The sequence below is a fragment of the Cariama cristata genome, unplaced genomic scaffold (genome assembly GCF_000690535.1).
Source record: "Cariama cristata isolate BGI_N322 unplaced genomic scaffold, ASM69053v1 scaffold41577, whole genome shotgun sequence".
NCBI classification, from domain to species: domain Eukaryota; kingdom Metazoa; phylum Chordata; class Aves; order Cariamiformes; family Cariamidae; genus Cariama; species Cariama cristata.
In genome coordinates this window covers 11,267-27,546 of record NW_009626697.1, presented here as the reverse complement: position 1 = coordinate 27,546, position 16,280 = coordinate 11,267, and the positions used below count along the sequence as shown (strand labels likewise).

General features: G+C 35.4%; 1 protein-coding gene across 1 annotated transcript; it reads left to right on the top strand.

Annotated features, from left to right (window-relative positions):
- The first annotated feature begins 2,784 nt into the window (after positions 1 to 2,784).
- Positions 2,785 to 15,932, top strand: ANGPTL5 (angiopoietin-like 5). Its single transcript, XM_009704122.1, has 8 exons — positions 2,785 to 3,014; positions 4,717 to 4,864; positions 5,866 to 5,969; positions 6,545 to 6,638; positions 7,562 to 7,662; positions 12,470 to 12,590; positions 13,622 to 13,807; positions 15,022 to 15,932. Exons 1-8 carry the CDS (start codon positions 2,916 to 2,918, stop codon positions 15,339 to 15,341), a joined length of 1,173 nt encoding a protein of 390 aa, XP_009702424.1. The 5' UTR covers positions 2,785 to 2,915; the 3' UTR covers positions 15,342 to 15,932.
- The last annotated feature ends 348 nt before the right edge of the window (positions 15,933 to 16,280 follow it).

Here is a 16,280-nt window from a genome sequence, read left to right as displayed (position 1 = left end):
AAAAAAAGGTAAAATTGTATAAAATTTTATAGAAAAATATAAAAAGTATACAAAAAAGTAAATAAAGTTAAACAAAGTAAAAAAATAAATAAATAAAATTTTCTTCTTAAGACTGCAAAACTTCATTTTTTTTTTTCAGGCAAAGCAGGGTGTGTTGTCCTGGGACATTGCCATGCCTTGGATGAGCTGTCAGCAAAGGACTAAGTGCCTTGGTGATATCCTGGCGAGACATTTCTTGGCGGCTGTATTTGAGCCTTAAACCAATTCTTCTCTTTTTCAGTGTGCAACTGTTCTATGTCTTTGACCAGGAGCATAAAAATAGTAGTCGGAATTTGAAAAATACTTTTCTCCACAGACTCCCCCCCATATTTGTAGCATAGCTTGTGAAGTAGGTGTTACTATTACTGTTTTACAGTCGAGACCACTGATGCTCAGGTTGCCAAATGTGCTTAATGTTTATAATATCCCAGTTACCACAGTAGAGAAGATGACCCTAAAATGGAAGTCTTTTACCTCTGGTTCAGAATATCAGCCTCAAATTCACCACCTCTTTGCCCAATCTGAACTCTTCTGTGTTGCAGGTAGAAGACTGGTTGTCACTTTATTACCATGGGCCTTTCAGCCCCCACACACTTTTAAAATCCCAGTTTGCCTGACAAAATGCAGCATTTCATTTAGGATGCAGTAGAAGGCTTTATGAGTATGGAGAATGGAGTTACCCAAACAGGACTGAAGCAGAGCTGCGCAACAACTGCAGAATTTGAGCCCATGTCACACCTAGGAAGATTCAAGTTCATGGTCAGCTCATGCTGGCAGAATTTGAGCTTCTTTAGACTTACTGCAAATTTTGATCTTATCCAGCACAACTCACAGCTTCACCTTAGACACCTGAAATTTAGAATTAAGAGTAGTGCTCATATATCTTTCTGTCGTTCCCTTTTTCTTACTTTTTCATAGCCCTCCTTTATGGTTATTAGGTAATTCCTCCTGGTGAGTAACCTCACATCTTTCAGACATGGGATGAGGAGGTGACTAGCTGAGGACCATGTGTTTCCGAACTGTCTGATTGTTCTGGGACAGCAACCAGCCTGATCTCAAATGGTTACAAAATGGAAGGTCCCACTCTGGCAGCTGGTTTGAAAGAAGTTTCATAAATGTTACTGTGGGCTAGAGATTGATATTCCAGTGAAGGGTAAAGATCAGCTCTTAGATCTTTGTGGGATAGATTCTGAATTTATTATAAATCTTACTTGAAGGCTGGACCATAGCTATGCTGCTGCCGAAACAGATTTTTCTTTCCTTCTTGTTCCAGTGGGGGATTAATATGCTAATGCCCTTTAGCTTTCCTCCAAGCTTCAGTTTAACTGTGTAGGCAACTGCACGGGAGAAGGAGTTCAGTCAACGTTCTGACTATTTTAACCATTCCTTCCTGAAATTTGTCACCTCTTCCTATTTCTGTGCATAGGAAGAGGAATAAAACCTGTTTGTTCCCCCTTAATGTCCTATATGGGTAGGCATGGAAATCTTTTCACCTTCTTCCTGAGACTGATCTATGGATCACAACCTGCATCTTGAGAGAGCATCAACTGATGCACTAGTTAAATTCTAGTAATACTGACATCGGAAAACTATGATGTGCCATGCGGTACTTTAGAACAAATTTTGATTTTGAGAAATGCTGAAGAACCAAAGTTGTTAAAAATTTCCCAGGCAGTTGAATGTGCTCCTCTCGGGGAGAGGCCAGGTGCAGGTGCTTAGTACCCTTCAGCCATTAATTTTGAAAGAAAACACTGGATTAAAACTGGGTTAAAATCTGGATTGAAAAGTGCATTAACCCTCCTCTCCCAATTGCTTTCAAATCTCTCTGTAGCAAAAGCTATTTCCAGTGTATTCCAGCTTCAGACAGGGATGGAGATGAACCATAGTATCAAGAGAAATTTGGAAGATTGGCTGTACCAGTATAAGGTGATGTTGAACAGTGTATTCTGACGATCCTTTAGACAGCACATCTCCCAGTGGTAGGTTAGAAGCTGAGGTTTCATTTATTCAGTGGGATCAGAAACAATTTAAATTCTCTGCCGTGCAGGAGGAGTTGAAAATCTCTTAGACCGTTATGAATTTTCCAGATAAACTTCCCAAATAATTTCCTTTTTTGGTTAAAATATCAGATCCAGTTTTTAAGATACAAAAATAAAGGATTTGAGTGTGTGAAAACTGTAAGTGCCTCATAGCTTTAATTAAGTTTCTGTGGACCACATTTAATTTTCTTCTTTTTCATGACATTCTCTTGTACTTTGACATTCTTCAGGGATAAAAATCATTGTATTTGAATGATTATCTCACTCTCAATACCTATGTTCCTACAGATGGGCTACCAGTGAGACCAAGAGACTGCTATTGTCCTCCTGGTAAACAATTTTCTATGTAATACAAAGTACTACTTGAAAGTTATATTTTTCAGTTTTCTGTTTTGAATTTGCTTTTAGGACGTATTCTAAAATTACCTCCACAACCTGTTCTAGTGCATTACCACGACACAAATATAAACACCTTCATTTTAATGATAAAAACGTTTGTAAAATGATTAAAAGATCACTAAATTCTAGTTTTTCTTTCAAGTAGCCCAGATTACTCAATACCAAATATATACCAATGCTCAAAAATGGCATATAAGAACATGTGTGTCATGTAGAGGTGATAAGCAGTAATTGCTCTCAGGATACAAGCAGTAGTATATAAAATCTACTGTGCAATTGAACTGTGGTTTATTAAATCCAGGCATTAAAGGAGTCATGTGTTGGCTGCTCTTTGTGCAGTAGACATTCCCAAATAGTTAGCTCAGGACTTCATAGTGTACAATCCTTTCCACAGAAATTTGAAACCCGTCAAAACATTTGCATTTCTTCAAGTAAAAGATGAACTGCTTTAGGCTAACTTCACTGATTTGTCTTAATATTTTTTTGTTCGGTCTAGGAGAGACTGTCACAAGTAATGTCAAGCCTTGTTCATCTAAGGTAAGATTTTCAATTACTTTGCTTAGATAAGGTAATGAATGTAACTGAATGATTTCTTAGAGAAGTGACAGATGTTTGTAAAATGTAGATTGCTTTATTCAGGATAGATACAAAACCCAGAAGAACTGGGTATTTTCAGATGGAGAAAAGAAACTACATTGAAGTTGTAGGAATTCAGCATATTAGAACATTTATGTGTTAATGTCCTTCATCACAGCTCAGTTGTTAGGCCATATTTTTAATCTCATCTGCATGACTGTAAATGCAGAGTAACTGTTGGTTTTGGCAGAGTCACATTTTTTGCTTGAATTGCTGAGGTCAGATTTAATTGCATGTTTCGTGTTGGCTTTTGTTAAAAATAAATATTGATTAAAAATATTTGCTTGACAGTATTTAATTGAACATCTGGTGAGTAGCTGTGATAAAGCCCTGGAACAAACCAGAGTTTCAAGTGATCTATTTATAAGTTTCAAGTGGTCTGTTTATAACTCTTTTCCATCCTTTATTTTGTGCTTATTTCAAAATTAAAGAAACATATTCTTTTACTTCTCTGCATTTACCTCCAGACACAAAATGCAATTACATTAATAATTCAGAAACAGGTTTTTTTTGGTAAAATCTCCTTGTTAACAGATTTATGTAATTTTTATTTTCACTTTTTAAAAGCAAAAATCAGGAAAAAAACTGTTCAGTGCTTTGCCAGTGTAGTGTCAATAAGGAAAGAAAAACCTGAAGCAGGAAAGGAGAACAATTATGTTGAAGATATATTCAAGTCTAAATAAGTTTTCTTTTCCATTAAAATCTTTACATTTCTAAGGACCCTATTTACATTTGAAAATACAGTATATGAACAGACTACAATGCTTTGCTGAGATTATGGAATCAACAAACAGAGGCTCAAATGAAAATATATTTCTTAATCTTTTGACGACACACATTTCAAGAATTACTTTCAGCATTTCTTTAAGTAATGAGTCAGAGGCATTCCCTTATTTTATGTCACATGGCACTATGGAAAAAAACACGTTAAATATGAAAATATTATTTTAAAAGAACACTAATAGGTGTAACTACTTTTACCAATGCTTTTATTGTTATTATTTCAGATAATAGTGTGTCTGTGAATAGTGTTCCTTTATTATTTCCTCTACAAGAGCATTTAAAATATTTTTTAATGATGAGTTTGTCTGCAAATCTGCTTGGGACTGCTTGTGTGCATAGATTAATAACTTGTGCAAGTATTTCTATGATCAGAGTCTAATTAAATAATTTAGGGACTTTCAAAAATGAAAGTGTTATGCTAATATGTGGTAAATCCAAAAGGCTGCTCCTTTCTAGTGATAATAAATAACTTTGTTAGCATTTGAGATGTCTGTTGGGTGTGGCGATTCCTAATATGTGAGCTTCTTAAATGCAAGATTTGCAAGTTCTTGCCTCCAGTTCACAGTGCTCGCAGGCAGAATACTTTACCAGCAGTGTTGGTGGTATTTTTAAAGGTTATTCTTTACCTCTGACACTCTCTTTCTCTTGTGAGGTATGGCTAAGCAGAAGACACCTAACCTCTGTCAATTATTGCTTGATAAAGCTTTAAAAAAACAGGTTTTGAAGGGAGACCCATGGAGTCATCTACTTTGGCAGACTCAGCTATTTTATATATGCTTTATGATCAATTTCTTTCCCCCTCCATTGTTTGGTACAACAGGGCACAAGGAATGTTGGAGCTGTGGAGGAACCACTCAAGGCAGAAGAGAAAAATAAATCTGCAGATATTTCAAAACAAAAAGAACAATGCCTTGTACCATGTGATGTTCAAGCTAAAATTTTACGAGGGGAAAAACATTACATGTGCAGTATGTATTCATAAAGAATACTCTTAGCAACAAGCTATGCAATGCCATGCTATTCAATCCTCTGCTATGCTACGCTATGCTGTGCTAATTTATTTTTTAACCTTCTCGAGCACATGTGACAGCCTTTGACCCTGATGCCTAGGCTGAGTATTGCTCAGAAGATTTGGGATGCCATTTTTTTGGGATGCAGCCAGTGTGACAAAGTTAAAGTACAATCATGCTAGTCTCTCTTTATAATCACTGGTGAAGAGAGGCAAATCCAGGCAGCAACTCAGCCCACCTAGATCTGTGTTACTCTCCGAGTGTTGGTAGCTCTCCCCATTAGACAGGAAGAGTAGAGTGTCTGTCCCTCATTTAAACATCATAGGTATGGGAGAGTTAAGTGGGAGTTAGTTAGTTAAAGTGGAAGGAAATCTATACTTCAGCTTACCTTCTCTAGATACTTATACGGGACATTCTCTATTCACTGCCTTGACAAGCTACACAGCAAATGATGTAATCAGCCTCAGAAAAAAATTGTCAAAATTCTTGTCTTTCTCATATGATTTTTTAATATGTATTATTAATTACCTGACAGGTTTACTTTTTTTTTTTAATTTATTTTTAGCATCGGGGTAAAAAAGAGGAGTAGCAGAGTGAATGAGTAAATGTGAGACAACAGGAAACCTTACATATCTGTCTTTTATAATTTGCGTTTGTATTTCTGTGATATCCATTAACTGGTCATCCAAGTTGCCCAAGGATAAGATGAAATTCTTCTTCAAATCTTAAGAAGAGCCATCACTTCTTAAGATGTCTTCACTGAAACCAGAGAGGCGGAGGTTTTTAGCATCTTTGGCTTTAATCTGTGGTCTCTACACTACTTTGGTTTCACTTTTAGATACCCTAAGGTTAAACACCCTCAACATTAACTTAAATATCATAAATAAGTGTGTCATCATTCAGTCAAGAATATTTCTAGATTTATGATAACAAAGTGGATGAACATATTTCTTTTAAAGGAAATTTGCAGAACTCTCTTGTTGAATATGCAAGAAGTACAAAAAAACTGGTAAGAAACATGATGGATGATCAACAGTCTTCTTTGGATTACCTTTCTAATCAGGTACTTTTTTCTTTAGCATAAAGATTTTTATTTATTATTTATCTCTACAGATCTTGTCTAACTGAGGAAAATTAAGCATTTATATGGTCATTAAAACAGCAGAATTAGAGTCTCTATCACTATTCCTTGTACCTCCAGTAGGTTGTGAGTTCCATTTCTACAAGGAATGATAAACACCACCTGGTCCACAACGTAGTGGCACACATGGCGGTAGGGTAAGTGGAGGATTATTCCTCCACATTGGTTGCTATCTCCAGTCCTGTTGTATTTGTGCCAATGACGTATTATCTTATCATTAACTCTGATAGTAGTTTACAAACACTGTGCATCACTCACTACAGATAAAAAGCCTTAATCAAGCTGAAGGACTTTTTTGAATTAATCGGAATTGTGCCTAAGAATGATTTGGGATGAAAAAGGTAAAAAATCAGACCAATTCTCCTAATGAAGGGAATCACTAACACATGACAAAAAATGAACTTCAGATTATATTTACTAGGAATCAAAAAGAACATATTTAGAATGTAAAATTCCTCATTGCAACCCAATTAAAGATCTTTTATTTGAATTTGCAGGTAAATGAACTCATGAACAGACTTCTTCTTTTGAACGCAGAAGTTTTGAGAAAGCATTTGGATCCACTTCCTTACAAAGCAGTTCAATCCCACGGTAAGTATTTTTCACATTTAGTCTTGACCCCTTCCCTTTTTATCTTTGCATCTTGACAAAGAACTAATTAAAGCAAAGGTAAGCAATTATAACATTTACAGTATTTATTCTGTGTTAGTAACATATAAACTCCAGAAAATTTGGGAACCATTTAAGAATGTCATCATAAAGACTGCTTTAAATCATTTGCGACTGGTAATTCTGGGCATCCCGTTTAGCATCTTGTTGATTTTTATGCAAAATACCAAGTATGATCATCAGTTTGTAAGTGATCTGGTGTTGCTAAATGGCACTTTCTTTTGCAATAAAATAAAGTTTGCTCTGCATTTGCAATATCCTGCTTCAAATGGGATGGAAGTCACTCGTACACTGGACAGTTAATCTCCTCTGTAGTGTCCATCCCAACTAAAGGAAACATTACCTCTAAGCAGTCCTACTTAGGCCGTAGAAACTGCTTGTTTGAGTATGTTTAACACAGACCTGGCGTAACACTTAGAAGCAAAGGGGTTTTTATGTATACCTTATGATGCAAAGGCTTTTACAAGTATAAATACAAATATCTGCAGGAAAAAGGCATCCTTCCTCAGATAATATGTCTTTTTCTCAGTACATGTGTTACTCAAATAAAATCTGTAAAATGACCCAGATAGATAATCTTTAATTTTTGTATCATATCCATTAAGATTAGAAAGAACTTTCTCCATACACTATAGTTGATACTTCTGTCTGAGCATAATGGAGTTCAGTGAATTTTCATTTATAAGGTAAATTCATGACAAAACATGATTTTAAATTTTCCATGACAAGAAAATGCTATTTGAAGTCATTCATACGTTACCAAGAAAAGTAATATTTCTGCGCTTAAGCTTAAGTTTTTTAAACTTACTTTGCTAATGAACTTCATCAAATACTTTGTTCTCTAGGGTTGGATTGCACTGATATTAAAGATACCATTGGTTCCGTTTCAAAAACTCCAACTGGTCTATACATTATCCATCCAGAAGGATCAAATTATCCTTTTGAGGTAATAAATTTATCTCTCAGGATAGTCACAATTTGCTTGAGAATATGCACTTAGAATATATTTAATACATATAAAGTGTTTTCCTTGACAATTTCTCAAGAGATGAATAAGAAATGTATTAAATCATCCAAATGTGTTTGCGATTACTATAATTTTGATGAGTTTCTCATTTTCTACAAAGGAATTTAATCTCTATCATAAGAACCTATCATCAGTTTTCATCTACAGTGAAAAATGTACCAAAGAGGAAAACCCAAGGTATTTTCCAGCACCCCTTTTGGGCATTGAGAATTGCTGTTCTTTTCTATTTTAGAGATGGAAAACTGAGGAGCCAAGTGACTGATCCATTTGGCTCCTAAAATGGGACCTTTGGCTTTTTGAATTATTCTGCTGGATGACTGTATCATGTTGCCTTCTCTTGAGAGGTGACTCCGCTGATGCCTATAGCTTGGACCATCATATTGTAAGGGCATCTAAATATAGGTACATTAGTTTGAGGAGCAAGTGCTTAGCTCTCGTCTGAGCATCATTATCACTCAGTGTTGAGGCAGAGAGGCATCTAAACTTTTAGTTTTCATTTCCAGTTTGCAAGACAAAGAAAAGAGGATGAAATTCAGCATGAACTGCAGCAGTCATGCTTCCTATCACCACCTGCTTTTTCTGTAATTGTTCAGAGTTATAGTACTTATCTAGGAGAAGAGAGTTTTGGGTTAATTTCCTCAGGCTCAGGACATTCGGATCCATGCGAACACAAGGAATACTTTGTTTTGTCTGTTAATTTCCATTTCAGGCTCTTCTACTTAGGGAAGTTCTTATGCACAGTGGAAAGACAGATGTGGCACTTTCAGACCTTTAATTTTGCAGTACATGCTGGGGTCATTAGTTTTTGGTGAAAAAATGCGCTGTTTAAGCCAGCTAATAAATAGCAAAATTTAATATCTAACTTTATAGTCTTCCTTTATATATAACAAAGGAAAGATGAATCCCTCTATCTCTAGCCAATTGGAACCCTACAAAATGTTACAAAAAAAGAGCTCAAACTGGTTATGAAAAGGCTTCAGAAGTATGCTGGGATCTCAAAAGAAAAAATGAACTTGGTTCTGGAGACTCCTGATAGAAAAACCTGTCATTCTCTCTATACAGTGCAGCGCGCTCAGGGAAAAGATCTGTAACTCATCGGCAAGTTCCTTCCAGGTAAAAGAAAGGCAAAGACAGGGAGAATTGTTCACAGACCAACCATATTTATAGTATGAAGAAAATGCTGTCTGCCTCATCCCAGGATGAACCATAGCACAAAATGCATCTGTTTCAGAATTTCTTCTGGATTGAGAGGGATTCCATTGAGGAAATATTCATACCTCACCCAAATTACTTTTCCTGAGAGATGTTATGACTAATCTATGTGAGAAAAGTGATTTCTCAGTTCACTTATAGCTTTTGGCAAATAAATCTGAAATGATAAAGTTCCTTTCACTTCAAAAGTATTTTTGACAATTTTCCACGTTTGAAGTTACTGCCAGAATCTGAGAATCAGTTATATGAGTGGAAAGGTTCCTTAAGGAGAACGAGAAACAAAAAGAAAAATCATAATAATTTGATTAAAAGCACAAGGTAACAATAAATAATGAGAAGAAATGTCTGCACTCATGAAATGGATGTCTCATTTCTTGTCTGGTAGATGTTACACAGAACTGAAAAGATAGTGCCAAAAACTTCTCAGAGAAAAATATCTAAAAGATGTGTGTTCCATAAAGAATGTTATTTTAAGGAAAACTGTTTAATGCAAATTATTCCATGTGTTGAAGCATAAAAAGTACAAGAGGAATGACAGATGAAGAAAAATACCAAGACATTAAAACACAAACAAGAAATTGTAATACATTTTAAGGGGCTAATAGCCAAGAGTTCTGGAAGTTCTGCAGACTAGCAAAATAAGAAAAGTATAAAAAGGCAGAGAACCATAGTAAGAAACTAAAAACCAGAAAACAAAGCCAGCACGAAGCAGTTTATTTCAATGAGGACCTTTTCAGCAATAAGCTGCCCTTTAAATCTAACTGAAACCAAACCAAAATGTCTTTAGATTCATTTGCATAGGTACCAGATAAATGAAGAAAACTATTTAGACAATTTGATCCTGTTCTCATGTTTTCATGTTTGAAATCTCGTATTTTCAAAAGTGAGCACAGATTTTGATGCTTAATTCAGGCTAATTGAAACCTGAATTCCAGGAGCTCTAAGAATATCCAGTTTCAGCAGTAGTGGCAGGTTCTCATCATCTCAGAAAATTAGTCCCAAATGGGCTTTTGTCTGAGCATTCAAACATGAGCCAACTAAAACCAATTTCACTTCCGGAAAACTGAATCATGATCACTTTCTGATACATTTTTCAATGAGTAAATTTAGATCAATGATATTTCTAAGGTGGGTCAGACAAACTGAACAGTTGTTTGGAATATACCTCTTATACACACTAAAGATGGAAAGGGAAGAAATATTCAGTAGAAGCATCCTCCTGCTCATTTAATTTAAATTGTACCTAGCACAGTCATGCCCCTCATACCTTGCACGATATGAGACCTAGAACAAGCTGTGAAGTGGATTAACTATTATAAGGCTTTAAGAAAGATAATTGCATCATTTCCAGCATATAAGGGATTAAGAAACTACACAGCGATAACTGGTTTTTGTGTATCTATCTCGTATTTTACTTAGCTGGTGTATGTTTTGAGGCCATATCTAATTGGCTGATGACCTCTCATGTAGAACCAAATCTGCTCCTTTAGAGAATTATCAACACTTCCACTGATTTATATTGGACTGAAGACTGATGTTGTGACCAAGTGGACTCCTTGCTGTATTTCTGACTCATAGTGAGAGGAGTAGCCAAGCACGCAATCATCTTCTCAAGACAGCAGATGAGGCAATGGGATTATTTTTAATGAGTTTTAGGTATTTGCATCTAAATACTAATTTTAGAATCTTCTGTATTTCTGTTTATTCCAGTTCCACCCTCCTTGTGTGGCTGAAATAAGCATGTGATTCTCTAGGGAATAAAGCCCATAATTTTCTTTCATGCACATGAACCTCACTGTGATTCATTCAGTATTTGTTTTGCAAGGATCCAAGATTCCCCAGGTTATTAGATCACATTGCAGCTCTGTCCTGTTGCTTTCCTGTCATTCATAGAGATGTTAAGTCATAGAGGTTCTGAATATGATGTTGATGTGTTCCTACCAAGGAATAAGTCTTTGGTTTAATGAAAAATACCTGGCTGGTACAGGCAATGGGGGTGCAACACATAAAGCTCCGTCTGCCACAATTTTTTTGAGGATTAAACTGACTTCCACCTAGACTCTACTTGTATCAACTGGCTAAGATTGCAAATCTCTTTTCTGAAACATGTTTCATTGTGTACATTCCCTGTAACATGAACAAAAAATTCCTACTTTACTCCATCACTTGTGCATCTGCTTACTGTTACAATTTACTGATAACCAACATTATATTCTGAACTTACTTTTGTTATCACAAGTAGCTTAATAGCTTCATAGCCGTAAGCATTTTCCAGGTTAATTCTCCTGATATTAGTCACATTGGGAGACACTTACAAATGAGCCTCTGTTTTAAAACACTAATTAATTCCCTGGAACTACTTTGAACAGTTTAGGTGGTGCAGTGTCTAAATGTGCAATATGCACCTTTCTACATTAGGATGCCCAGACTTTCTAATCCCTGTTAGAACTGGTCAAGGTCTGACACTGGGGATGTACTTGAAAAATACCGAGGGTAACCTGGATACATTCCACTTACCTTTAGGCACTGAGCTGAAATCCTTAGAGAGGAGCCAAGGGTCTATAGGGTCCCTTTCTCTAGACAATGGAGGTGACTAACATCTGCAGAGGGTGATTTAGATCTCGGTTTCCCAGAGCCACACTATGGATGCACATTTCTGTGTATAAGAGGGATTACAGGGGAGACAAGGGCAATAAGATTCTGAATTTAGGAAACTCAATTACGTGTCTAAAGTTAAATGGGCTGAGAAGAAAATGTGCCACATAATGTGATATTCCATAGCACAGCAGAGGGCAGGTGGACTGCTGCCATTTGACATGCTGTTGGGCACAAATTTTAGCAAAGACCCATAAAGACTCATAAATTTGAGAGTTGATCTTCTGTATTCCGTGGGACTGCTCAGTTGCAGGCTGTTAAATGTTCACATTGGGACTTCTCTGGATTGGGGACTTTCTTATGTAGAGTTTTTTGTGGCTCCAGCATAAATTATGATATACTGGGTTATTGTTATAACTTTTTCCATTTCCTCACCTTTATTAAGTGCTCTGCATTTCCCAGGCATCACAAACACAGTATTTCCGGGGAAGATGGTAAGATGGTGAGGGAGAACACATAAGAAGTTGTGTCTGTTTTGCTTTGTTGAAATAAGGGTATATTCAGTGTTAGTCCCTGTATCTGTAATATTTTGCATGATTAATACATGACATTGCATGTTGCTTTGACTTCATGCTATTATTAATACAAAGTAACATTTATCAAAGCTTATTTATTATATCCGATATGAGCAGACATTTGCACACAACAGTTTGTACTGGTTGAGGAAATAGCAAAATCAAGCGGTCCAACAAAAGAAAATACTGCAGCTTCATTTTTTATTTTCTTTGAACTTTTTGTTAAGATATTTGAAAGGTATGTTGCTTAGCAAAACTCTGAACAGTCCACCTTTATTTAATTGAAACGTTTTCTTCATAACAGCTGCTTCAAGAATGCTTAATCATATCTATGTCTATTTTAGGTTTTGTGTGACATGGATTTTCAAGGAGGTGGATGGACTGTGGTTCAGAAAAGAACTGATGGTATCATTCCATTTCAGAGAACATGGTCTGAATACCTGGATGGATTTGGTGACCTTTCTGGTATTAATTTTAACTACTCTAAAGCACTTTGGACCCAACATTTCTGCTGTCTTTATGTGAGCTACATTCCAATAAATTGTGTGGGATTTTTAGTAGTATAGAGGGTAAAGTTCTTGTTTCTTAAGTCTTATTTATACTTAAGAGTTCTTTTTATCAAATCTGTTGTGTGATCTTTTCAATAATGACTATCACCCTACTAGAGTCTTTAGCTGTTACTCATCCTCAGTCTCACAAGAGGTGTTTAAAATGTTGTGATATTTTCTTCCTGTAATAATGTATAAATTGTATTTCCCTTTTTTTCAGATTAAAAAGAAAAGCCTTAGTTGGTTTTAATCACATTTGTGAAATAATTCCTTAAAGCAGAGAAAAATCAGTAATATTTCACCATAGTGCATACAACGTTAGAAACAGAAGGAAAATATTTTAGTAGCTAATACCAACACAACTGTGATGATAATTACTTTTTTACTGCCAGCTTTCATCCAGCAAGTCTAAAACCAATTGCTTTTTCAGGAGGTTATCTGGGATTGCAATGGAAGCACACAACTTTTCATTGAAAGGGGCAACTTCTTATGGAAAAAAGTGTGATTTACAGAGGCAGCAAATCTCGAGAATATGGTTTGAGTTTTGTTGCCTTTCATAGATGCTAACATTTATTGTTTCTCAGTATTGCCCTTAGGAACGCTACTGAATTCTGTTTAATCAAGTGGATCTTTAGCACATGCAGTTTTTGTGGTCTTCTAAGGTATACTGAAGATGAACACTTGAAAGTTATCACGTGGACAATTTTCTAAAAATGTCACAGAGAAAAAAGTTGATGCACACATGGGAATTCTTTCCATGGATTTCCCAATGAAGTAGGAAGATTACTCTGTACCTTCATTAGTCTTCCAAAGGAATATAAGCCTATTACACAGCTTTTATTACGCTTCATTCAGAAAGGAAAGTAGAAAAACTAGAGTAATCCATTTTTTCTTTTACATTTTCCATTTCTAGAAATTTATTGACTCTGTATTATATTTCTGTTTTAGGGGAGTTTTGGCTCGGACTAAGGAAGATTTTTCAGGTAGTAAATCAAAAAGCCACTACTTTCAGCCTTTATGTGGATTTGGAATCAGAAAATGACAAGCATGCCTATGCATCATATGATGGATTTTGGATAGAGGATGAAGCATGTTCTTTTAAGATCCATTTGGGGCGTTATTCAGGAAATGCTGGTAAGAACCTCCTTCTTTAAAGTATTTAAAGATAGCTGCTCCCTTTCTTAATGTGAAAAAATGCATTCAAAAGAGTAATAATTAAGATAACTTAAAAAATCTTTATTTGTAATCTCTTTTTCTCTATTTGGTGTATAATGAACACTTATGGAGACAAATGGTTAATGACGTAGTGATTGGTTATGCCAACATCTTTACATAGTAAGAAATAATTTTATTCTTTTGCTTCAAGTTCTTTAATGGAATAATTGAATAAACACTTCTTTAATAAAGAAAATGAATAAAAAAATAAAGGAACTGTAATGGATCCAAGTCCACAGAATATGTGTATAATAAGGGATTTTGTGTGTGTTTGTGTATATCTATCTAATGGTCCGATTCTTTAGATGTCCATTATCTCATCCCAAATTTTCTGATGTTAGTGGAAGCCTTCCTGATGTTGTTGCTTTGGTGAGTTCCAAAGTGCCCAGACAGTGGTGTACAAAGGATAGAGAAAGAAACCGACTGGAACAAATTAGGCCTGCAGTGTATAACAGCTACGGGCTGATTATATAGACACAGATAAATTTACAGTTCCAGACCTCCCTTAATATCATAGCTATACCAAATGTGCAAAGATTTGTGTTAAGTATTGTACCATGCCTTACTGCTTTCTTCTCTTTTTTTTTTTTTGCATGTTTACTAATGTGCAAGAATGTTCCTTATTACCAATGTAATAGTTATTTTCTAAATGTGTTGGCACTTTACTCTACCTGTATTTGTAAGAAACATTATTTCTTTAGTAAGACAGCAGAATCAGTAATCAGTGACCTTTGTGTTTTAACAGTTCCATTTTATCTCATGACTCACTCTGAAGCTTTGGGCATATCACTGGAAAATCTGAAGTTAACAAACCTTTTTGTTTCTTTTATTTTTTTCTTACACTGCCTTTGAGGACAGAAGCCTTTACCTTCATAGCTGGTGTGCGTCACTAAAAGCAACAACAATATCAAGATATTTCACTGAATTTCAACTTCTTCCATACTTCTCAGTATTTTACACTTTTTCTTTCCTACGTCTTTAAGACATTGCCAGCTCATTATTTGGTGCTCTTGAACCACTTTTGAAGAGTTGCATTTTTCTAATAAATTCAGAGGAAAAGTTTGCAGGGTACACAATGTTATGTTTCTCCATAAATAACTCTGTTATCCTTCTGTTTTATCTGTTGTACTTAGGCGATGCATTTAGAGGATACAGAAAAGAAGATAACCAGAATTCAATGCCTTTCAGTACATTTGATGTTGATAATGATGGATGCAGGCCAATGTGCACTATTAAGGAACAGCCTGTAAAGAGCTGCAGTAACTTCAGTGATAACACTGGATGGTGGTTCAACCAGTGTGGCCTTGCAAATCTTAATGGTGTTCATCGCTACACAGGTAGATTTCTTGCAACTGGGATTCACTGGGATACATGGACAATGAACAATAAACCAGTCAGAATTAAATCGGTTTCAATGAAAATTCGGAGAAACTATGATCCATATTTCCATTAACCTATGAAAACAGAAATATATCTCTTGCAATTATGTGGGATAATGTATCACTGCATCATAAATACCTTTCATTTTCACTTGAACAGTTCAGTCTTAAAACTTTATTAGATATTTCCATAATACAGTTACTCATTTTTATTATGAAATGTCAGCATTTGTAGTGTTCCTGCTTGAGTAAGAAGGTCATAAGAAGAATAGGGTTTTCAGAAAACAGATGAAGCTTAGTGTTTGTCAGCTTTTATTCAACTGCCTCTTATGCAATCTCAGAGAAAGTGTAAAATTATAAAAAGGAGTGTAATGCTGACTTTTGAATGTGTTTTTTTCTATGCTCTCTGCCTATCTGAATTGCCAAGAAATTTCAGCAAATCTTCTTTTAAAAAGCCATGTACCTGCCATTTCCATCATTATATTTTGGAAAAATATCTTTTCTTCACCTTAGGTTAATTTTCCAGAATCAGCTCTTCTTTCTATATTCCTTATCAGGCAAGATAACACTGACTTATTTCAACACATATGTATAGTTCTGTATACTCTCAGGGCCCGATTTTTATACAAGTAAGGTAGATACTGATATACAAGAATGATGGTCTGATTTGTATTTAATTTTCACAGTCAATGTGTCTCATAATCAGATTTTTACTCTGCCAGTGTCTATTTCACAACTGAACACTTTATTTCAAAGAAAATGTATAACATTTCATGTAACCTTTGGAGTTTTGATTTTTGGATATATGGGCCTGATCTTATGTTTTTCATTCTTACTGGCATTCACTTTGTGAACCATCGTGTGATAATGAACAAACCAATTTGAGTTGTATAAACACATTTTAAATTAAGTAGGGTGAATAGGTTGAATTTCTGTCAGTAAAAATAGAATAATATCAATAAAAATGTGAATATTGTCAGTACAGCAGTGTTTCTGGAACCTGGCATCTATTC

Coding starts and splice junctions, on each gene's coding strand:
- ANGPTL5 (XM_009704122.1), top strand. CDS start 2,916: ATGAACTGCTTTAGGCTAACTTCACTGATTTGTCTTAATATTTTTTTG. Junction 4,865..5,865: donor GGAAAAACATTACATGTGCA/GTATGTATTCAT, acceptor TTTCTTTTAAAG/GAAATTTGCAGAACTCTCTT. Junction 7,663..12,469: donor GATCAAATTATCCTTTTGAG/GTAATAAATTTA, acceptor TGTCTATTTTAG/GTTTTGTGTGACATGGATTT.